The following is a 25,535-nucleotide window of genomic DNA, read 5'->3' on the forward strand; positions in this document are numbered from 1 at the left end:
ACAATAACCATACCGATATTCACAATAAAAAGTAATACTCTTAGCATAAAAAGTAATAATTTTTCATGGATGACCCAAATAAGATATATGTATCACAAAATACGACTCGTGAGACTGTCTCACCTAAGTTTTTTTTGCCGTAAAACATTAGATTATAGAAGTGGTTGAAACAAAAAATATCTATAGCTTAAATTCAAAGCCAAATCAACAACTCCATTATTTCATCTTTTTCTTTACGATATTGTTATCTATAAATATGAAAGAGTAAAGCTAGAGGATCAAAGTTGAGGTTAAATACAGATATCAAAGTTTGGTGTTTGTTGCATCGAAAAGGATGGAATTGCTTCATCCATTTAAAGGTACGTACGCGACGCTATTCTCACTAATATGATATCTTATCATAAAATTAGCAATAACTCAGTCTTTATCCTTTTTATGACGAAGTTGATTCGATTTATATTATATAGTTTTTGAGAAGTCGGGCATTTTTTTAGAGAAGAATTTGAACGCAGTGTCCACTTAAGGATTCAAGAATAATAACAATTACTTTGAATTTTACAGGAATATATATATATATATATATATATATATATATATATATATATATATATATATATATATATATATATATATTAATCCAGCATTTCAAGTTTACACTTGTGACCAATAATTATATGCTACGTTCTGTGATAATTGATATTCCAGCCATACAATTAGCGATAGCACACCACGTAAATTTCAGGTTTTGTTAACAGTAAAAGCCTAAAAATGACAAAATTTTAGGTCAGAAAGACAGAAAGTTGAAGTATGGGTTACTTTATATACACTAGGGTACTCGCCCATGCATTTGCATACGTTTACGAACATTTTTTTAATTAATTTGATTTATATTAAAATAATAGTCATATCATAATCTTACAAATAAAAATAAGTTGCAAATGAAAAATTTGTGAATAATTAATGGTTCAAGGACAATTTGGGAAAAAAATGATGTCTTTTTTTAATTATATATATATATATATATATATATATATATATATATATGTTAGGTGGACATTCATGGACGCCTAGAGATGTTCGCGCGAACATCTCCCAAGAATTTGATGTTTTCCACAAAAGTAGGTTTCTTGTGAGATTTCACATATATATTTTCGACGAACATCTCCCAAGAATTTGATGTTTTCCATAAAAGTTGGTTTCTTATGAGACGATGTCACGTATATATTTTCGTGAGATAGGTTAACATGATTCAATTTTAAAGTAAAAATTAATATCTTCATAAATTGGGTAGGGTTAGATATATGTATATCATAAATATATATTTGAAGAAATCATACTCGAACTCATTATTTACATCATTCAAACTCTTATTTATTTCAAAAAATGAATAAAATAAACCACTGTATTTTAATGTTTTATCGAAACATAACATTATTTCTAGTTATAAATGAAATTTAAATTAGTGACATACTTTTTGTCCAAATAGCAAGATATTCAAGCCACTGGAATTCTAAAGTTGCATTTATATCGATGGATTTCAAATGTATTCAAATGTATTTTTATAATTTTAGAGAAGTAATATCATAAACTTCAAATTCATTAATTACAAATTTATACAGTATTTCATGTTATAAATTGAAATAGATTTCACGTTCACCCAATAATAGAGTCATTTGAAATACATTGTATTTTGTGTAACTAATGTGTACATATAAGTAAAGTAAGAATTTAAGATTTCATCTATGGTTTCATTGTTAACAATAAAACTATAATCGAATTCCATGAACTTTAAATTCACTTGTACAAATGCAAAAACCTACATGGATCATAATATTAAATATTTGATTCGGAGATAGAGATTTGATTTGGAAAGGAATTTGATGGACGAATTCCAAACAACACTCACGTTGGATATATTTGAAATCGGACAAAATTAATATCGAAATTGCATAACCTGATATGAAGTATATTTGAAATCCATTTGAATTTTTTCCATCCAAAGATGATAAAAAAATTTGAAATCCTTCAATTTAGGAATTTCATATAATAGGATATAAATAATCCAATAACTTATATAGTATAGGGCTATTTATTTTTAGAAGAAATACGGCTAATTAATTTGATCCCACTTTACTTGCGATGGAAGCTGCATGCTTGCATTGGCTGACATAGGCCATTATGGTCCACCGCATATAGAATAGATAGATAGTATTATTTTTATTATTTGAATTAAATGGCATCCGAATAAATGGTCCTCAGTCACAGTCTCACAGACACGTGATCTTGTCTAAATATCTTATCTCCTGCATTAAATTTAAAATCAAAATGTTTTTTTTATATAAAAAAATTATCTTTATTTATAAAAATTAAAAAAAAGAAGAAAAAAAAAAGAAGTTTGTGGACTAGACTTTAATGGCCTGACCGACTTCCATTATCTCCCATCGAGTTTAATGACTTTCGGGTAAAAAACAAAGCAGATTTAAGTCAATAACATGCCTTGTATATGCAATTGTGAATAGAATGGCATACTTTGTTCGGGATTTTGATAAAGGAATTAATTTTTTTTGAATACAAATATGATATTGTTTCAGACTACAAATATATAACGTAATTGTCAGCATTATTGACGGGATTTAAGCGTGGACTCAAGAGTTACTTATCTCGGACAAATAAAATACAAAACAACAACTAAATCCACATAAATAAATGACAAAAACTTGTGTGAGATGGTCTTACGGGTCGTATTTTGTGAGACAGATATCTTATTTAGGTCATCCATGAAAAATATTATTTTTTATGTTGAGAGTATTACTTTTTATTGTGAATATCGGTAGAGTTGATCTATCTCACAAATAAAGATTCGTGAGACCGTCTCACAAAAAAATCCTTCTTTAAATAAATTAGGAAAACTACCCACGGACTGAGACCAACAAGTCTCACGACCTCAACCTTAACTATTGGATCAATACCTCATCGGCGATAAAGGAACATAGTATGTCTCATGTGAGATCTTAATCTGTGAGACGGGTCAACCCTATGGATATTCACAATAAAAAGTAATACTTTTAGCATAAAAATTAATATTTTTTCATGGATGACCCAAATAAGAGGTCCGTCTCACAAATAGGACCCGTGAGACCATCTCACACAAGTTTTTGCCAAAGGAAAATAATTTGGTACATAAAATTTAAATTTTTTATAAGTAAATGACAAGCGTAATCTCCATAGATCAAATAAATAAATAAAGTAATATAAATAAAATAAAGAAAAGTATTTTTTACCAGAATGTAAAAGGAGGATGAATTCCAACTTCCGTAGCATGTCGACACGGATTTGTTACTTTAATCGGATGATTAAAATGGTAAATCTATTTTGATTAGTTTATTGGGCACTTTGTAAATAATTTAAGGGAGTGTTTGGTTGGCAGGATTAGGGGGATTATTTTTTTTATCCTGTCTAGTCAGCTGTTTGGTACGCGTGATTATTTAACCAAATCAATTCCTCATATGAATGATTAACTTATATTAGGTAGGTTAAAATAATACCTCCTCACCCCCTACAATTATTCATCCAACTCTTAATACCTCATATTTTTCCAATTTTACCCCTCTATTATATTCAAACTCACCACAACTTCCCGCCACCGCCGGCCGACCGCCGCCCCCGTCAGTCGTTTCCAGTCGACCATTTCCGGCCGCCGCCCCCGTCAGTCGTTTCCAGTCGACCATTTCCGGCCGGCCGTCGCCGCCGCGAAGGGGAAGGGCAATTTTGTCTTTTCATCAAAAAAATTCAAAATTATCCTACACTTAAAAATCTTACCAAACATAATATTATTTTACACCATATATTACAATCCTATCACAATCATTTTCTTCATCATTTACATTCTAATCATTAGTTTATCATATCCTTCCAACCAAACGTAGATGTCTCTTCTGTCAAACTATCGACATATATTGATGAAAAATGTCAATGTTCAGTTATATTTGGGTGGGATAATTTGATTTTATGAAATAATTTGAAGGACAGATTTCAAATTACCTTTAATTTTTTGTCGAATAAATTTGATATTTATTTGAGACAAGAACTTATGTGAGACGGTCTCACGAATCGTATTTTGTAAGACAGATCTTTTATTTGGGTCATCCATAAAAAAATATTATTTTGTATGCTAAAAAGTATTACTTTTTATTGTAAATATCGGTAAAGTTGACATGTCTCACATATAAAAATTCGTAAGACCGTCTCACAAAAACAAATTCTTTATTTGAATTTGATTTATCCAAATAAGTTAAAGTACATTTGGAGCGAGTTATTTGAAATCTATGAATTTTAATTTTATTCTCGTTGTTTACACACCTTAAACAAAATAAAAAGTAACACTCTCAGCATATAAAATAATATTTTTTCATGGATAACCCAAATAAGATATCCGTCTCACAAAATACGACATGTGACTACGTGAGACCATTTCACACAAGTTTTTACCAAAGTTTTTTAACAATGAAAATAAATTCGGTCGTGTTTTTCAAATGACTCAATCTAAATATAATATTAAGAAATTTGAAATTACATATTCCAAATAATCAATTTAAACTTACTTACATAAATATTTTTCAATTTAACTAATTTCAAAAACATAAAAACTCATATAAGATCGTATAATATGTTAAATTTTTAACACATGCTGACATATATAAAATGACTCATAATACTTTTCAATATAAATATAGATCGAATCGACCCATCCCACAAACTATATCATACGATATCGATTCGAAATCTTTCAAAAGATGCTCCTTTACTTTGTTTTTCAAACTAAAATATTATGACGCTGTACAGTAAAGTGTATAAAGATGTTAAAATAGATAAAAGCGCGTTTGATTCTCATCAGGTTAAGCGCGTTATTCTTTGCTTGAATTGGAATCCAATCACCACCACAAACGTGATAAAAATCGCGTTTTTTGTCTGCAGGAAGAAACGCCACGAGGATTAGAATTTAGAAACTCAGAATAGAGCTTTGGAGGATCTGGCTGAGGATCTGTCGCCGCACAAATTTGTGAGCAAAGTTTCCTTATAATTAATTAATTTTATGATTAAGAATTAATTTGGACCATTTAAAATTCATTTTTCCAAAAGGTTCTATCATTTTCGATTTCAAAACTGGCTTTTTTTAATTAAAAAAAATTTCAAAACTAGCTTGATTTTAGAATTTGTAGGGGGTGGGTTAATTACTACGTGGTCATTTATTTATTTATATTTTTTTGCAATTATGTTTATTTTTTAAAAAATAAACTTTATTTATTCTAAAATTTATATTCGTCAAGCTTACTGATTAACTCGTGCGATCTCTTTCTCCTCAACTCTCCTAAATCTTTTACATCTTATGCCATCACCAGTGATCGAATATATCTAAACCATTTTGAATAACGTAGCGATCGAGGATCCTTCTTATTAATTGATTGTATGTAATTAATTTTTCTTTTATCTTAATATATTTTGAAAAATGAGAATTCCTAATATTATTGTTAATGAGATCTCACCGTGGTCTCTTATTACTTTTACGTTAGATCCAATGATTATCATTGATCCAAATATATATCGTATATGTTTGATCCTAACATAAACAAATCTGAAACAACGGTGGTCGTTGGATCGACTTCGATGATAATGTTTTTATGATAGAGTGTTGTGAAGTTTTATATATTCATTTTGAGAACTGGAGTGAAGAAAAGTAGATATGAAATGTAACTATATTTCCATTTTTGGTAAATTGCAGTATTCCCTTTCCGAAAATAGCTCACTTCACCAAGTAAAACCTGTTCCACTCCCGCTTTCATTATGGGTATGTAATCTTTCACATTTCCCTCTTTTTCTTCTTTATTTATCTATTTCCTACTCTTACCTATTCGACTGTATGTTGGTTCTAGATAACAAGATGAATTTTGTAGTTTTACTTATTAGATTTAGGATCATTATTTTTTCGGGTACAATAATTGGTCCTACTGGATAAATCAATCTAAACGTGATGTTCGAGTTGATGTATGGTTAAAAAAGATTTGAGTTGGATCATTACCATCAGCTATAGCTCTTGGTAAAACAAAAAGCGCTTGATCCAACAATTGATATCAGAACCAATGTCACGGGTTCGATTCTCATTGATTGCAAATAGTGCAATATCGGGAGAGATATTGTCGATTGCAATAATTGTTCACGTTGGGCAGAACAATCTAAAAGTGGTGCTTAAACTGCTGTACGATTTAAAAATATTTGAGTTACACAATTATGATCAGTTATAACTTTTGATAAAGCGGCAAACGCTCGTTCCTATCTATTTTGATGCTCATTGCTTAAAATTGAAGGATAAACTTAAAACATCACTAACAAACAAGATTAAAATTATTATTGGGAGATGAAACGATGTGAGAATAAAATGAATATTCTCAATTTCATTTCATTCTTTAGTTTTCTAAAACTTTTGGAATTATGATAGTAATATCAAATAATTGTAGAATAATTATTATTTAAATGTTTTTAATATGATATTGTATTTCATTCCATTTATTTTTTATTTTTTTCTCATGTCAATCATAGGAATTGAAGAGATATACCATTCAATTCTTATCTTCATTCTATTCCAAAATTCATTTCATTCATATTTCACTCAATTCAATCTTATCAAGCATGACTTAAGAATCATGTACCAAATGTAAAACCCTTAGATTAAAAGTTTAATCTGTTAATAATTCTGTGTGAAAAAATAAATATCATATAAAAATTATGAGGTTTTAAAAATGGGTTTTTATACTAATTTTATGTTATGAACGTAATATGATATTTTAAAATTTTAAAAATATAGATAAGATTAAGGTGATGAAGACATTTACATTTCATTTCTTGTAATTTGCATTTTATTTGTGAATAGATTTAACACATATTTTATTTATGAAGTGGAGTATAGATAATACAAAAAAGAATATAAATATATATTACTTTAAAATAAATTATTATGATATGTTAGTTATAGGTTAGATACAGTGTTATTAAAATAGGTTATTTAAAACGAAATGATTATTTTTGTATTCGAGTAGATGAATATCTTTGGTTTATCAAAAAACATAAAATAACATCAAATTTTACTCATTCTAAGCTTTTAAGCATAAATAATAAAAATTAATATATTTATATGGAAAAGTTTTTTTTATTAATCAATAATTGAATCCATATTATTGCTATGTAGATATTCTATATCTATAGGTTAACGTTACTAAAAATTAGTGAACAACCCTTTTTCAAAAACAGTGCAAAAACAAAATTACGATGAATACGAATATCTCAATAATTGACCAATTTTTTTTTAAAAAACTAATAATGAAACGGATAATTCAAACGATTTCAAATTCAACGTTATATATTCATTGGTGTTTGAACAATTAGATTTTAAATTTCCTACCACTCATTATGATCCCACCGAAAACATACATCCAAATAATTTAAACATTAATAAAATAAAACCCAAAACAAAAAACAAAAAAACTATATTTAATGAAATTCATAATATGTGAGACGATATCACGAATCTTTATGTGTGAGACGGGTCAATTCTGTCGATATTCACAATAAAAAATAATACTTGTAGCATAAAAAGTAATATTTTTTCATGGACTGACTCAAATAAAAGATGATTCTCATAAAATACAACCCAGGAGAGCGTCTCACACAAATTTTTGTCTTTAATTTCTGACCAACTATTTTCTATATTCAATTTTTATATTTTTAGATCTTGAAAAAGATTTATTCGACTCTATCTTTGAAATATTATCTAAAAATAGATTCAGTGATGATATAGAAGCGACAATGTTTTTCTAATATATTAAAAAAAATAAAAATCGACCTATACATACATTCGCCCGTGGAACTAATGTTTCGAGGTGTGACAGTAATACGTTGTATTGTGATGTGATCCACCTGTCCAAAACAATCGTCGACACGCCAAGTATATGTCGGCAGAGTTGCATGATGTTCTTTAAGTTTCTTCTATCGTCGGATTTCTTTAACTCGACACGTACAAAAATAAGTATTTTATTCCAGCTCCTTTTTCCATTACTATTTCCTTTTTCTTTATTTGAGGAAAAGTTATTTTGTATTTAATATTTGATAGTAGATCAAATAGTGTGACATATATATATATATATATATATATACACGGTGTGAATACTTTTGAGATGTCAAGGCAGAACAAAACATATAAAGAAATGGTTTTCCTTAATAAATAATGATTTATTGGTTACTGTCCTGCAACCTGCAACAGTTGCCCGTTTAATATATTTTGTCAGTTTATATAAAAATATATTATACAGAAAAATCGTTATTTGTGTGGATGATTTGAAAAAAAAAATTATACGTATGAGACGATCTTATGAGTTAATTTTGTAAGATATATATCTAATATGAGTCATACATAAAAAATATTATTATTTTTATTGTAAATATGAGTAAAATTAACATATCTTACATATAAAAATTCATGAGATCATCTCACGATTTACTAAAGAATATATAGAATACTTTGGAACTTTTACAAAGAAGATTAAAATAATACCCAAAAGTAGATACCAAAATTCTTATTCCCCACTCGATCTTTCTCCTTTAATTATATTTTTCGAGGGTTTTTTAGGTTAAGACGATCATATATATATATATAATCAAATCATGAAAATATATATCTCAAACTGAGCTTTTTTTAAAATAATTAAATAAAATTATGAAAATGAAAATAAATATATATTATTTTAGGAGAAAGTAAAATACAATTTTACGTATGAGCTTTAGTCTTTCTGAGAATTACTCAAACTTTGAAATCTTAATCTCGCAATCTAACGTAAATTGTAATAATATGTACTTTTGAAATTCTGCCAATCACATTAATATCAGCACATTAAATTAAAAAGAAAATTAACCCATTAATTTTATTTTAAAAATAGTCATTTTCAACTTAATCACATCAACTTAATTATGATGACTGATTAATTATTGACAACGTGTCCTAGACACGTACGTTAATTTACATCAAGTACGACGAAAGCAGAGGCCCATCTTTAGTTGCCGCGTGTTACAATTCGGATGAGTCTGTTACAATTTAAATTTTGATTATATATATATATTTATTTATATTTATACTTATAAGATAATATATTTAAAAGGTTAGAAAACTTATAGCACATTTAAGTGGTTAATATTAATATTGTATTATTTTACATATTTTTTAAATTCATATAAAAATAATAATTGGAATGTTTGGAACATAAATTTAGGGATTGATTTTTTCGAAAAATTCCACGTAACGATTTTGGGGGGACCCGCTTGCGTAAATTGGAAAAATGGAAAAAAATAAATACTAATAAAATCTGTTTTAATAAGAGAGACGTTTCGCGATTTACATGAAAAAATAAAAGGCAGTTACGGGGAATTTCTTAGAAGTTTCTTTTCACCCGCTGTCACACCACAGCCCATTCTGCTTCCCTCGTTCACGACGCCGCCTTCCGTTGGTTTATCGATTCTACAGGTTTGAATCTTATCAAGTCCAGTATTTTTGCTTCTTTTGATCTGAAAAGCTTCGTTTTTGGTTGCTCGAAGAGAATGAAGTCGAGACAAATGATAAAAGGACGAAGCAAATCCACTTAGGAAGACATGATTTTGTAGCTGCATTTGTCGGAATGTTGAATATGCGGCTTTTCGTTTTTGCAGTGTATTCGGTTTGATAGAGATAGATGTGTCATCTCTCCTGCGACTTAATATAAAATTCGAGAATGAGCGGTGAATACAAAACCTCGCCGTACAGGCGCCACCAGAACGACGTGGAAGCCCGTGGAAGTCGCCGAGAGTATGCCGAGGATGATGAAGAAGGTTTGGGGCCCTTCGATATTTTCCGGACGAAAAGTGCTCCGGCTGATCGGTTGCGTAGGTGGAGGGTAAGTTTATCACATTATTTATTCCTTTTTCGAAATTATTATTCGGTAAATTTTATTATGTTTTATGTATGTGTGCGCGCGCTTACGGTACTGCGTGTTGTTTTCTTTCCTTTTTTTGGGTAATTTTGTAGGATAAGATAAGAAAATGAAACAAACTCGTACATAAAAATAAAATGTACAAATTTAAATTGAAGTATGGGGTACAACTGCGATAAAGCGTTATCACGCTTACGCTTCATCGGAATTGGGAATAAGATGTGTCTGAGAATGGAACATGGCTTGAAGTGGAACAAATGCATATTGAGAACTCTGTCAGCTGAAAGGGCACCTTAGATAACCTAGCTTAGGCTAATTCAAGTGGAACTAAACACTTCCTCTGGTCTGAGTTCAAAATGCATTAATGCACATGGAACATAACTTACACTTTTGGGTATGTCCATCCCCTGGTAGGAACTGCCTTTTAGGAATAAGTCTCTCTCATAAGATGCCCCTGAAATTCTTGCTTCTGCCCTCTCATTAATCTCCTTATGTTTTGTCACTGTACCATATCCGTGGGGCTTGTGAATGAGCCTTTTTTTCCCGGATGGATGGCTAGGTAAATGCATTACTTGCGAAGGGAAGTGAAAGATCTCTACTCGGTACATAATCAAAATGCTCGCTCTACGGCAAGAGTAGTTGAGATATAATAAAATATATGGAAATGGAACTAAGCTTATCTAGAGGAAAATAGAGCTTTACCGTGCTATAACAAATTTCATAGATTGAGCTGAAAGAAATCAGCATCTTTGATACAAGCACAACTACATCAAAATTAAGCATCAAAATATCAGTACAGAGGCACTAGCTTAGTTACATCGAATGTCTAATTACAAAACAAAAACTTGGTGAAAAATGATTCAATTTCCAGGGATCCTCAGCTTGCTTCTTGATCAAAACTGAATTCGATTACTATTGTCAACTGATATGTGTCGTTTGCACTTGGAACACTATCAGTTTAAGTTATACATGTTGAGATAGTCGAAGTTACGGTGTTATGAACTAATAATCTGAATTTTCTTAAAGTCCATAAAAATATTTATACTTTTAGATAAAATAAAATATCTCGTAATTTCACTCCTACAAAATCAAGTAAAATCATCATGCATGAACTTTTTATCTATTACTATTGCTATTTAATTTAGTAAAGCAAGAGGGTGGTGTGGTAACTGCCCTTGATATATATAAATAAACTTCCAAAATTTTCCCAACTCAATACAGAAAAAATTAGATGAAACATGCAATTTAGTATTTCTATTATTCTCATATTACTTTTTTATAATTACATTTTTGAAAAGCTTACCACAAGTTTTACCACGACATTGGTTCTTCAAAACCTTCATGTTTTTGTAATGTTTGCGGTTAATATTTTTCTTTTCTAAAACAAATAACAACATTTACATATAATTTCGAGTGTGCAAGATGCTAGTTCAAGTAAAGCATCTACAATAAATGTGATCATCATGTGCCAGTATTGAATTTCTCTAGTGGTTTCGTACTTCTTGCGCCTTCTTGGTCCTCTTCGGCTATGCTACCTCTATCGCTTCATTTAATGTTTTTGGTTAACTTTGCTTTTTGTGGAGGATTTTCTTTGAACAAAATTATAGGTCCTTACAAAATAGTTATTTACTTAGACAAATATAGGTTGTTTTCTAATCACAATAACAAATTAAATGGAGTATTTGAGGTTTTTTTCCAAATGTGCCTAAATGATGAACCAAGATTTGAGAATTTTCTCAGTTGAGATGAGATAGATCTCTTTCCGGTCCTTTAAATGTCTGCAGCCTTTTTTCATGGCTCCTAACTCCCAAGATCGAATTATAACCAAGCACTACCTTTGTGTTTAGAATTAGCACTCCCTCAAACAAGAATGAGAACGGGCCATGAAGGATGATATTATATGTTCAAATAAAGGGGCATTACCGATTGTCAAATTTTTGCATGCTTGTAATTTACTTCTTTTGCTAATATGGATTTTCATTTGTTTCTTATCTATAGTTTACTTCTTTTCCTAATATGGATTTTCAACCAGTGCGTTACATTTTATCTTGTTTAAATGTGGTTTAATTTGTTTTTTTTTGTGTGGCAAACTATTGGTGTTTTGGGGGTACTTTTATTTTTCTTTTAATCCTATCGTTTCGTTCCAGCAAGCTGCACTTGTACTGAATGCTTCTAGGCGATTTCGTTATACTCTGGACTTGAAGAAAGAAGAGGAGAGAAAGCAATTGGTTGCTAAAATCAGAATGCATGCCCAAGTCCTTCGAGTAATTATGTTTTAATTTTAATTGGTTCCTTTATGAGCATTTGTTGATTATTAAATATATACATAAATGTGGCCAGGCAGCAGTTCTGTTCCAAACTGGCGGGCAAGGACCAAATGGTAATTATTTTTTGCATTATATCGTTGTAAGTTCTTTATTCAATAAGTACCAGTGGCTGTATTATAATATCTGCTGTGCCACTTTTATCGTTATAATACATAATCCTAACCTTGTCTATATAAAAATGGCTTGGGTGTTTCATTCAATTGTTTTGGAATTTTTTTGGTTTCTGGATGATATATCGGCATATGACGCCCCACTTGTGGAGGATCATTTTGTAGTATCACTGTTTCATCAAGAATTAAAAATCAGTCGTATTTATTCATCTTTGTTCCAGGAACTTCAAAGGAGGTACCTTCAAGCCCAACTGGATTTGGGGATTTCGGTATCAGTGCTGAGGAACTAGTTGCATTTTCCACAGAGCATGATCTTTCTCTTCTGCAGAATATTGGAGGGGCAAGTTCAACACAGTTGCATCTGAAATATCTTCTCTGAATAAAATTCTGTGCTCTCTTGTTCGATATTCCATGTATCTTGATTTCCTTTTTCTTTTCTTGTTTTCAGGTTAATGGAGTGGCTGAGAAATTGAAATCCAATCCGGAAAAAGGTATACCTGAAGATGAGGCTGACCTGGTTAATCGAAAGAAAGCTTTTGGATCGAACACATATCCTCGGAAAAAGGGGCGTAGTTTTTGGGTGAGATTTGGATTTTAAAGCAGTACTTTTGCATGGTCAGTACATCAAAATTATGTTAACGATTACATAACTTTTTTGGTTTGCTTGACCCTACAGAGGTTTGTTTGGGACGCATGTCGGGACACCACTCTAATCATCTTGATGGTTGCAGCAGCAGCTTCTTTAGCTCTAGGTATAAAGACTGAGGTAAGGCTAAGAAGTATATACTTGAATGATGAAGTGGGATTGCTGTGTGAAGAGTATGTGTGATATTTCTGCTTGCACTATAATTATTTTTATTATTTAGTAAACACGACCTTCATCTCTTTTGGGTTTTCTGGTCATTTCATTATAAACTGCAGTGGTGTGTATGACAACATTATTTTAATATTGTGTTAGACTTTTTATTCGCGAATTTGTTTGTTTTGTTTATTTTTTTACCATGTCATAATTTTAACTTCATCTGAAATAATATTAGCATGTATCAGTTTCTTGCAATGTCGTAAAACGAAACTGAAATGTGCTCGCTTTTATTTGTTTGCAAGAAGTATATTAGCAACTTAATGCTTTTGATCCATCTGAACTTATTATATTACAGTAGTTTTGATCTTTAAAATGTGTTCTAATACCATGAATCATCATGCTCTCGTACTCAATCATGTAGGGAACATTTCTGTGGATGTGTGCATACTTGTTGTTTCATTTTTTTTAGATATAATATAATGGGAGATTATTCCTTTTTTAGGGCATAAAAGAGGGTTGGTATGATGGAGGAAGTATTGCCATTGCAGTTCTTATAGTCATTATATTCACAGGTGCGCCAGTTGTGTATTGTTTTTAAAATATGACATATGTCCGATTGTGGCTGTTTTAATTACTATTCTTTCTGTTTGCTTGACTTACACTGATGATAAATAGCATTCCTAAAAATATATGCTTTGCTGCATAATGTTACAAGGCAGGAAATATAATGTAGGTTGGATGCTGGATTGAGCCAGTATTCTTACTGCTTCCAGTTCCTGCTCTAGCATTTTGTTTCTAGCATTTTACTTTAATCAGTTTGTTTTCCTATGCACGTAATATGACATGACTTTGTTTCTGTTGAATAATCTAGTGGATTTGGAATGGTGAGTAGATTCTTGGCCTTTGTCCATGTGTTTCTAAACTATCTACCATCATATAATTCCATTTAATGAGTTTTGTAAAGATGTATGCGCTTTGAGATAAACCATTCATCTTCGTTTGAAAATATGTTTACAAGCTAGTTGCAAGAATATTCGAGAAAGTGAGCTGAAGTCCTTAATCATTACCACAAACGAATTTATTCTGCATCCTTCAATAGTTGATTACTTTCCTGGCTGTTGCTATGTTGTGCTTTATGTTTTTATCTGCTTGTTTTATTGATCTCTCCACAATTTGAAATTATAAACTTTTAGATCGTAATAAGCTTGCACTGTTGATTTTTTTACCAAATGCATAATCACAAGGGACACTAATTTGGTTTTGTCAATGATAGAAATATAGCTAACTTCGTTTCATCAACACCACAAAGGAGCATCCCTAGATGGATAATAAAAAAATACTAGTAAGTGAAAATTAATTCTGATTCAGGGACAACATGAGCAAAAGTAGAACTATCTATTAACTTTTTAAATACATCATTACAGATGAGTATGCATTTTTAGTTGTGAGAATGCTATTCAAAGAATCACAAGAAGATTTTGACTATAATATTTGACTAAATTGTGAAAGTTTCAGAGGTTAAATTTGAAGAATTGTCTGAGGAAGTTAATAAGCTTTTAAGTAGAAAGTTGGAACATCGTAGAAGTCCACACAAAATACGTGAAATAAAAAATTCCCGAGAGATTTGGAAGAGAGGAGGATACACGACAGGCTTGTAAAAGATTTGGACTTCTGCCGGAGCAATTCAGTTAGTGACTGAGAACATTGTTTCTATGCCATGTGGCCTTTTTTCTGGTGCAGTGGAACTTCAAAGTAGTGTAATTTTGTATACAATCATTTGCTGCCATGTGAGTTATTAGGAACAAATTTTTAAATAACAGGGGCGTGATAACTCAACTTTAAGAAAGGGAAACATACCTTTACCAATAACAATGAAACTCAAGTATATTTCTGTCCTATATTGTTAACTTTAAGCAGTTAGAAAACATGCTGTATTTAATTTTTTTTGCAGCTGTCAGTGATTACAAACAATCTCTTCAATTTCAAAGTTTGAACGAGGAGAAACAAAACATACAAATGGAGGTTGGTATCATACAGATAGTGCTGCTTGTAACTTTTCCTTCTATTTTCGCTTAGGTCTAGTGGTTTTCCATGTAGGTCATTAGGAGCGGACGGAGAATTAAAGTTTCAATATTTGAAATAGTTGTTGGTGACGTACTGCCCCTCAAAATTGGAGATCAGGTAAATAAGAAGATATCTTTCTCAGCTGATCCACTTCACATTCCCTGAAACATAACTGAAAATGTTTCCATATGAGTATTTTTCGGAAGAATGTGAACTTGGAGGTGGTTTATTTAAATTTTAATTGATTTTGTCCTCACTTTCATATGTACAGGTTCCTGCTGATGGACTTGTAATTGCTGGACATTCCCTTGCAATTGATGAATCAAGTATGACAGGGGAGAGTAAAATTGTAAGCTTCATAAGCTCATATACTCTATTTTATGGTTGTCCTAGCATCTATGATCTTACCACTTGTCAAATGTGTTCATGTTAGGTTCACAAGGATTCAACTAGAGAACCCTTTCTTATGTCTGGATGTAAGGTAGCTGATGGATATGGCACCATGCTGGTAATATTCTTTTTTTTTACATCTATTACCTACTATTTTAATCTGAGAATTTTCATATATTTAAAGAAAAAGTCGATTCAAGTGTGAGAGTGTTTCTGTGAGAGTTGCTAAATATGCGGGCTCTTTTCTTTCCTGTTCACAAGGACATATTCTCCTGGAGTACATGAGATGCTAAGATGCATTATTATATGCTATTCTCGTCGTCCTCTTGGAGTACCTGAGATGCTAAGATGCATAATTGTATGCTAGACTCTTATCACCACTTCTTTGTGTGTTACTTCTATGTGGTAATCTTATAGCATGTTGGAATGCTGCTCTTTTCTTAGGTGACAAGCGTGGGTATTAATACTGAATGGGGATTACTCATGGCAAGCATATCAGAGGACAATGGTGAAGAAACACCCTTACAGGTAAATATTTGGAAATTCTTGAAATATGTTTGGACACTGTATCTGAATAACCCTAAATTACTTGTTACTGAGTTTAGGTACGGTTGAATGGGGTTGCTACGTTCATTGGCTTCGTTGGCCTTTCAGTAGCTGTACTAGTTCTGGGTGTTCTCGTGGCCCGGTAATTTAATTATTAATTTAGTACGTAAATCTATAGAGCCATCATTTTCCTTGCAGAAGTTGATAGATGAATTTAATTTTTGTTTGCGCAGATTCTTTTTGGGGAAAACCACAAATCCAGATGGCAGCAAGCAGTTCATACGTGGAAAGACTAAAGTTGGTGAGGCAATTGATGGATTTGTAAAAATATTTACTGTTGCGGTATGTATTAATTCCTAAATGTGGTATTTGGTTGAATGTATGCCATCTTTGTGTTGTTAACTTATTAGAATAAATTTCTAGGTCACCATAGTAGTTGTAGCTGTGCCAGAAGGTCTTCCATTGGCTGTAACTCTGACGTAAGTCTGTGAATTTCCATTCTATATTGAGTTGTATGATTGCCAGTGAGTCAAACAAAAATGATGATGGTAATACCGATACATTACTTATCTTTTACAGCTGCGATTGATGTTGGCCTATTAATAACTTAATACAAATCATATTTTGGCCTATTATTTATTTTTTCATGTTTCCATGATACATTACTGCAATCCACCTCATTTGATATGCGATATGTAAACATTTTTTTTAGTTTTCCCATTTCAATGAAGGCTTTGAGGGCTATTTCTCTGTATTATCATATTTAATTTATATGTATTGGCTTTGTAGGCTTGCATATTCAATGAGAAAAATGATGGCTGATAAGGCACTGGTTAGTATATGTACCGTCAGTTAATGTGAAGCTAACCATGTTCTTTTTTTTCTTACCATTATCCAATTATTATCCCTGGGTTATATTAAACATCTCAATTGCAGGTTAGAAGGCTATCAGCTTGTGAAACAATGGGTTCTGCAACTACTATTTGCAGTGATAAAACTGGTACCCTAACTCTGAATCAGGTGAGTTATCATCTTGCCTTTTGTTTCCACTTATTTTGGAGGGCGAACCTGGGATGTGGGTAAGGTTCCTCTGGTTGTGGTATGATTTGGAAGATTTGGTCATTTTGTTTATTAATGAAATTCAACTATTTGGGTTTTTGTACAGATGACCGTGGTTGAGGTGTTTGCTTGTGGAAAGAAAATTGATTCTCCCGACAATAAGTCAATGCTTCCTCCTACTGTCATTTCATATCTTATTGAAGGCATTGCACAGAACACAACAGGAAGTGTATTTATGCCTGAGGTATATAGCAGTATGATGAAATTTATAAATGATTGCGTGCTTGTTTTAAACTTATGTTTTAATTGAGAGCTTAACAAAGATTTTTGTAACAGATCAAATGAGTTCCATCACTCTTTCATATTGTTGTCAAATATGTGTTCTATTTTATGTCAGCAGCTTTAAACACATGAATTTGGCAATGATAAAATGATTTTGGGGTGAATAATGAAACATGAACCCGTAATCTTTTCAAGGAGCGTAGTATAACATATGAGCTCTGTAGGGAAGTTTTTAATGTATAAAATTCTGGAGAAAGTTGCGATTATCATCTGTTCAGAGGACTGTTACTGGCTGTGACATAATTTTTATTTGACTCACTTTTAGGACTGTTATGATAGTACTAGCTGCGACATAATTTTATTTGACTCACTTTTATGTCTTAAGCTTGCGCACTTGCTGTTGCTGGTCTTTGACAGGGTAGTGAAGCTTTTGAAATTTCTGGATCACCAACAGAGAAGGCCATTCTACAATGGGGAGTGAATGTAATAATAATTCCTCTTCACCAGTGAACAGTCTGTTATTTTTTTGGCATTTCACTCCAGTTTGTTTGTGTTGTCATGTAGCTTGGAATGGACTTTAGTGCTGTCCAATCAGATTCGGTGATAATTCATGCTTTTCCATTCAACTCAGAGAAAAAGCGAGGTGGTGTTGCACTAAAAATGGTTAGTTTAGAATCTTTTTCTGATGGCGCGTATTTTACGAAATCTCTATCCTCTTCAACTCAAAGAGCGTTAAGACGTTTTCTGTGTTATGGCTTGTTATTTGTGTTATCTCTTTATGTAATAGTAATTGTGGCTGTTTTGGCAGTCCGATTCTGAAGTTCGTGTGCATTGGAAAGGGGCTGCAGAAATAGTCCTGGATTCTTGTAAAAGTTACATTGATGCAAATGACCAAGTGACGGAAATGGATGAAGATAAGGTTTACCAGTTTACTAATTTTCTTGGTTTCAGCTCGTTCTTAACCTGTTCCTTTTCTTTAAAATGTTTCTCGAGCTGGGCATGAATAATATGCCTTGAGCAGCAAAATCATGACGGCAAGTTGAAAAGTGATTGAGGATATGGTGGTTAATCTTGACGTTAATGTATTACCTAATGATGATCACCAATCTTTATCTTCAAGCATAAACGTTATTGAAAAAGTAAATTTAATAGCTGCTATTAAAGGACTGTTTTTGTTTTCTACAGTTGTCACTTTTTAAGAAAGCAATTGAAGAGATGGCCGTAGGAAGCTTGCGTTGTGTTGCTATAGCCTATCGATCATATCCACTGGAGAAGGTTCCGGCTAGTGACGAGGAACTGGACAACTGGCAGCTACCTGAAGAAGACCTAATTTTACTTGCCATTGTTGGCATTAAGGTGCGTATCACTTTGTTTTTCCTATGTATATTTATTTTTTTTCTTAAAATGAATGGTTTATCACTTGAAATTCTCCACATGTATAAGCATGTTTGTGCTTCGAAGAAAAGGAAGATTCGCTGTTTTAACCTCCAAAGCCTATAATTCCTTTGTAGTGGAAGTTGACATGTTTTGAATGGAGGTTATAGGAACTTCTGTAATGATTCTTGTTTAATCATATAATAAACACTGTTGCCTTCAAACGTGAATGGCAATAATAACAACCATTTGTGGGCCAAGATATTTTGCTCCTACCCACCAACATCATTCGGGCAGTGGTTACCTAAAAAGTTTCTGAAATGGTGACTTTTATCTTTTTTTTGGTTGCCTGATGTTAATTTTGTTGAACTTCAAAAATATCAAGATAATGAATAGAGTGCAATACAACTCGTGGTTTGTGTGGATCAGCCTTGAATACCTATGTTTATGAGTTAATGTCAAACCCCTCGTATTAATTTCTCTTAAATGATATGCATTTATACTCCTTATATCATTGACGTCTGGGATAATAAAATTGAAATATGTAATTGCTAAACAATATTAAATCATATGGAAGATGTAATGTAAGTTTAACAATATTTATTCTGATTCTAGACTGTATGTTTTGATTTCTAATAAGCCCCGTCAAATTAAAGATGAAAACCTGAATTAAATTGTTCAACTTGAAGCAAAAAATGCAATTTATGGAAAATATTGCATCATATTGTATTCAAGATCATAGAGATGGAGCCATATGGTTTCTGTTTATGTGAACAATAAACAAGAGCCTTTTTGTGGTTCACATTCACTCGAAAGCTTTCCTTTTCCAAGAAGAGTAGAGCACAATTAATGGTCAGAAAGAATTGTGTTTCCAAGTATCTCTTGAAGTCTTGCACCATTTTCTGCAGTGATAGCTTTTTAGTCAACACACGAGGCATGGAATTATAAAAATTTGGGCATGGAGTTATAAAAATTTGGGATTCCTGCTCTGACATCTTTTAATAGTATCTTTTAATAGTAGAAAGATAATGAAGTGATAATGCGCACAAACATGATCTATGTAGTTTTGCATCAAGGCTTAACTTTTTCAAGGCAATGCTAGTTGGTAAAAACTCATATCAATATTTCTTAGTTTTGAATTCAATATGGCATAAATCTTTCATGGTTGAATCACAACAAAATTATATTAAAATATAAAATATTTATAGTACGTCAGTCTTTCTGAATTCTGAAATGTATTATTTGATTTGTTACTAGTTTATTTTTTGAATTGTGATTTTGATATTTTTCTGTACTTTTTCTGGGCGTGCTAATTTTCATTTTTTTGCGGCTTTCTTTTGTAATTTTCCTCTTGGCATTATCATCAATAGTTTCAACAACTAATTCACACATAATGCTTTTCATCCTGAAATTTTCCCATTTTTCTCCTGTTTTACATGAATTGATTTGTTTTATGCATATGTTTTCAATGTGTACTTGTTAATAGTTAACACATGGATGCAGGATCCTTGTCGTCCAGGTGTAAAAGATTCAGTTCTGTTATGCACTAATGCTGGTGTTAAGGTATGTATTAATGCCAAATACATACATGTGCACGCAAAACATTACCTTTTTCTTATTTTCTGTTTTTCGTACATCACCATTTATTTATTATTTAATTTATATGTGATTCTGTGATATCTCCATAGTTATTAGGGCGCAAGGTGGCCTAAAGCACCACGCAAGGCAAGGCGCGTGCTTTATTGAAGTGAAGCGCGTCTGGCATAATTATTTAGAATTCACATATATAAAGTAAATTTTAACTAAATATTATTCAAATAAAATCATATTTCGCGAACTACTAAATAATAATTAATATTGTAAATAAGAAATTTAGAATCTGACATTTTTATCGGCAAGAGTAGGCAGTAGAGGATGATTGATTGATTTTTAATTTGGGATGAGAAATAGTATATCACTTGAATTGAAAAAAATAAATAAATAGAGGCACCCTGATTGAAATTGCAACAAAAAAGAACAATGGCCGCAGAGCCCACGCAAAATTTCCATGGCACCCGCATTTTCTGTCTTCTGATATCACATGATTAACAATTCCGTAACTTTTTTATGAGTTCAGTGGGGCATTATGCTAAATGATAATAGTTCCTAAACATCCTGTGGTAGCCGCATGAGTTTTGATGTATGACTGCTTTCGCTCTGCTAAATCATCTGTATTGTTACTGTCATTTGTCCTTTTTCATCGACATTTCTATATTCAGTCCATAACTGCCTTTTCTGTTATTGCTCAACCATCCATGACTACGGTTTGACAAGCTTGTGCGATACTTGAGTCACAATTGTCACTTATGTATTAGTTCGTTCTTTGATCCTCTAGTTTTTGTTACTTTATTCATATTTTAAGAATGGTTGCCTATATATTTTCTTTTTTGCTTCTACCTGAAGCTTGATACCTGACACAATGTTGTGATTATTGTTTTAACCAATGTGTAGGTGCGCATGGTTACTGGAGACAATCTTCAAACAGCTCAAGCGATAGCTTTAGAGTGTGGGATCTTGGGGTCTAAGGCAGATGTTGTTGAACCTAATATTATTGAAGGAAAGGTATTCCGTAACATGACCGAGACACAAAGAGCGGACGTGGTTGACAGGATTTCGGTATGAGCTGAAATTTTCTTTGTGCTTAATATGATGGTTCTGTAGCTTTGATTGTTGAGGATGTGGTGCTAATAACTTCTTGTTTTGACTTTGCAAAGGTGATGGGAAGGTCATCACCAAATGACAAACTGCTGCTTGTGCAAGCGTTGAGAAGAAAGGGACATGTTGTTGCTGTCACGGGAGATGGCACTAATGATGCTCCTGCACTGCACGAGGTCTGGTTTTCACTTCCCAGATATGTATTAGACAGGAAATGTTAGCTTCTGAAAGCCACTCTTTAATACGTATGTGCTGAACTGTGTTAATTCAAGTAAAAATTGATGTGATTTAATTAATTAATTAATTATTTATTTTTGGTGATTTGTTGAAATGAATGTAATAGATAGGTGATAGCATTTTTTTGTTGCTAAAAAGATCAATTTATATTATTTGGCTCGCTATTGATCTGAAATTTGCTAGACACTTTCTGGATAGACATACTAGGTTAATGAATTTCAGTGTCTTATCAGTAGGTGGTGATACTATTTAGACGTGAGGTTGCTATACTGATGTTAATTCTATTTGTGTTTGGGTTTTATTTTTTATTATTCAGTTTACATGACCTCGTTTATACTTGAATTATGATGCAGGCTGATATTGGCCTTGCTATGGGTATTCAAGGCACAGAAGTTGCTAAAGAAAGTTCAGATATCATTATATTGGACGATAATTTTGCTTCTGTTGTAAAGGTCAGCCATTGTCTCACTCGTATGTTGATGCTGACAGTTGTGCAAGTACTTGAGTTTGGTTCTTACAGAATGCTCCTCACTTTTTAGCGATCTTGTAGTAATGTTGTATGTTTTTAATCTGAAGTTGCTGCGGTTAAACTTCACTCAGTGTATATGTATGATGCATTAATTGCTACCTGAGTGATGTGTGCAGCACCATTGTCTCCATCCTTACCACTAGTGTGGAAAGCAGTGCAAAGCTAATCTGACTTCTATATCGACTGCAGGTTGTACGATGGGGTAGATCTGTTTATGCCAATATTCAGAAATTCATACAATTTCAGCTGACAGTTAATGTTGCAGCTCTTATAATCAATGTTGTCTCTGCAGTTTCTTCTGGTAATGTCCCTCTCAATGCAGTTCAGGTTTGAAATCTCTCTCCTTACCGCTCCATCTATTTGTTTGCATTGGTGTTCTCTGTCTTTGTTTTACTTTAGTTGGTGTACAAAGTTCGTAACAGTTTTCAGGAAAACATTAATTATGCTTACTTTTCTCCAGCTTCTTTGGGTAAATCTTATTATGGACACTTTAGGAGCTCTTGCACTAGCTACTGAGGCTCCTACGGATCATTTGATGCATCGAGCTCCAGTTGGTAGAAGGTTAGACATGTGTATTTGCCAAAGTTCTGGTTGCTCATGTTTGTGTTATTGAAAAATTGGTTTCCTTTTTTGTCATCTCTGTTCACCGACCATTATGCATCCTTACAAATGCGGGGTTAGACATGGTTTTTCCCTCGCTTCCAAACCTATCAATAACCTTAAGAAATAGTTTGCACTGTATGTGGAATTTAATTTTGTTTTTTTGGGGAAAGAAAGAGCATCTGCTTGCTGAAATGTTATAACCCAAAATCTTTGAGATTTTTATTTTGTTGTCTAAAGTTTGCATATTGCAAGAATTCCATGTTCTTTCTTTCTCAATCCATTGCCAAAATTTTCAGCTTTTGGATGCATCCAATAATTTGATTTATTTTTCGAATGCCTACTAATCTTGAAATACTGTGTTTTAGGGAACCTCTGATAACCAATATCATGTGGAGGAATCTGTTAATTCAGGTATCATTTCCTTTTGTCGTTGACCACAGCCAATTGGATGTGGAGATTAACAGCTTTTGGTATTGTTGAGACCGCTTCTCCCAAAAGCTCAAATTCATGGGAGGGGGACGATAAATAGATTAATTTTTTCACAATCTCCGCGCGATAATCTAGAGATCAGTAAATATGTGGCCAGAATTTATTAACTTAGATGTACACGTATAAGTTGATCGGTATCAAGCTACAAAGGCCGTATAATAGCAACCAAATGAAATATAAGGGATCTTGTACTTAAATGGTCTTTAATTTCTGACATCTTGGCTCTGGTACAAATTTGAAACCATCTTCCCAATTACTCAAGCCATGGGAGGCGGTATATTCTATTGTTATATCTATTCACATGTATATTTATTTTTTTGTCATAATTTTTCTCATCGGATTATTTTAGGCTCTTTATCAAGTCACTGTCCTCTTAATCCTCAATTTCGGAGGAAACAAGATCCTGAATCTAGAACATGAGACCAAGGATCGTGCTTTCAAAATAAAGAACACACTGATATTCAATGCATTCGTCCTCTGTCAGGTATGTTGATGAGGCTAGTGAAAGATTTCTTGCATTTTTGTCAATCCATTTGAAGGCGGGTTTAAATGGGTCAGCCCATTTGGGTTAAAGGTTGAGGTTTGGGCGGGTTGGTCACAAAACAAATCAACAAGCAAACTCAAACCATAAGCAGAATTAAAAAACTGTGTCGATTCGAATTAAAATTCTATCAATCTCTTATAATTGTAGATATTCAATGAAGTTAATGCTCGAAAGCCAGATGAGATCAATGTTTGGAGAGGAGTCACTAAGAACCATCTCTTCATGGGAATAATTGGTGTCGAACTGTTGCTTCAGGTATTCTTCTTCTTTCAAAATGTAATAGATAACTGTCTTATTTCCTGTAGCGTTGTCATCTTCGCTCTTGTTTTATACTCAAGCCTTAACATGTATGTCTATATACACCTTGCTATCTAGGTCGTCATAATTTTTTTCCTGGGGAAATTTGCTTCAACAATTCGCCTGAGTTGGCAACTGTGGATTGTTTCCGTTGCCATTGGTTTTGTCAGGTATCATCGCCCGCACTTTCGAGTCTCACGCTTCTTCATTAGCAACATATATAAAATGCTAGGATTATTATTTTCTTTAGCGGCAGCAGAGATAAGTCCCATTATCACCTTCATGAGATATTGATTGAAGCTTATGTTGAATTTTACTTGTTGATTGCCAGCTGGCCTCTTGCTATTGTTGGAAAACTGATACCTGTTCCTGAAAGACCTTTTGGCGAATACTTCAAGAAGAAATCCGGGTGATGGCAAATCTGAGATATCTTTGGTCTTAATTAATCGCCTTAAAAAACTGTTTCGAGATATTAATATATATATATATATATTTTATCTCTATGGTTTTACAGGTTAATGTCAAATGGATCCCTTTAAAAATTGCTGTGGTTTATGCTAACTCAAATGTTCATAAAGTTAATGCTGACTTTAACTAACTTTACGATGCTAAGATTCTGGTCTCTGGGTAGCGGAGTGGCTTAATGTTTTTCATGTGAAGTATTGTTATTCTTCGTGAGATTGTTTCTTTGTAGATTCCTAGGTAGTTTGTGAAACGAGCCACTACTGGATTTTAGGTCCGGAGATCGGACTGTTTCATTCATTTGTAGGGAAAAATGTCTGATATTTGTTACTTTCATCGTGATTTTTCATTTTTGGTCGGAACGTTTTATGGAATTTATGTTTGATTGATACTACCGTCGACGAAAACCTGCCTTTGAAATGCGTGAAAATCAATTTCAATTTTGAGATCGTGTTAGTCTAAAATAATATGTTGTTTATATGTTTAGTGTATTGATATCAATCATTAAATTAAATACTTTGATAAATTATCTATTATATATATATATATATATATATATATATTAATGAGAAATATTTTTTAAAAAATTCTAACTTTGTCTATATTTTCATTTATAAATAATTTTGTTACATTGAACTAATCGTTGTTCTTGTTCGTAAAATTCTCAAAAATCGTTTTAACGATCAAATCGGTTAAGAATAGCGACGGACTATGAATAA

At 32.3% G+C, this 25,535-nt stretch overlaps 1 protein-coding gene across 4 annotated transcripts; it reads left to right on the plus strand.

Annotated features, from left to right (window-relative positions):
- The first annotated feature begins 248 nt into the window (after positions 1-248).
- LOC140839711 (calcium-transporting ATPase 10, plasma membrane-type-like) lies at positions 249-25,152 on the plus strand. Of its 4 annotated transcripts, XM_073206621.1 has the most exons (37): positions 249-359; positions 4,975-5,059; positions 5,780-5,845; positions 9,748-9,971; positions 12,155-12,271; positions 12,348-12,387; positions 12,666-12,784; positions 12,893-13,024; positions 13,121-13,210; positions 13,749-13,818; positions 15,198-15,268; positions 15,344-15,427; positions 15,582-15,659; positions 15,744-15,818; positions 16,145-16,228; positions 16,306-16,388; positions 16,480-16,588; positions 16,670-16,725; positions 17,036-17,078; positions 17,183-17,266; positions 17,412-17,549; positions 18,005-18,070; positions 18,152-18,250; positions 18,396-18,506; positions 18,773-18,943; positions 20,465-20,524; positions 21,452-21,616; positions 21,715-21,831; positions 22,246-22,344; positions 22,611-22,748; positions 22,882-22,982; positions 23,390-23,435; positions 23,863-23,997; positions 24,205-24,312; positions 24,433-24,524; positions 24,686-24,763; positions 24,869-25,152. In XM_073206621.1, the coding sequence occupies exons 4-37, from the start codon at positions 9,810-9,812 to the stop codon at positions 24,891-24,893; spliced, it is 3,246 nt and encodes a 1,081-aa protein (XP_073062722.1). In that variant the 5' UTR covers positions 249-359; positions 4,975-5,059; positions 5,780-5,845; positions 9,748-9,809; the 3' UTR covers positions 24,894-25,152. The 4 variants fall into 4 exon arrangements, with proteins under 4 accessions (XP_073062722.1, XP_073062723.1, XP_073062724.1 ...); XM_073206622.1 differs by lacking the exons at positions 249-359; positions 4,975-5,059; positions 5,780-5,845 and adding an exon at positions 9,424-9,565 and having other exon boundaries at positions 24,686-24,769; XM_073206623.1 differs by lacking the exons at positions 249-359; positions 4,975-5,059; positions 5,780-5,845 and adding an exon at positions 9,424-9,565 and having other exon boundaries at positions 24,686-24,765; positions 24,879-25,152.
- The last annotated feature ends 383 nt before the right edge of the window (positions 25,153-25,535 follow it).

The sequence above is a fragment of the Primulina eburnea genome, chromosome 8, assembly GCF_022965805.1.
Source record: "Primulina eburnea isolate SZY01 chromosome 8, ASM2296580v1, whole genome shotgun sequence".
NCBI lineage: Eukaryota > Viridiplantae > Streptophyta > Magnoliopsida > Lamiales > Gesneriaceae > Primulina > Primulina eburnea.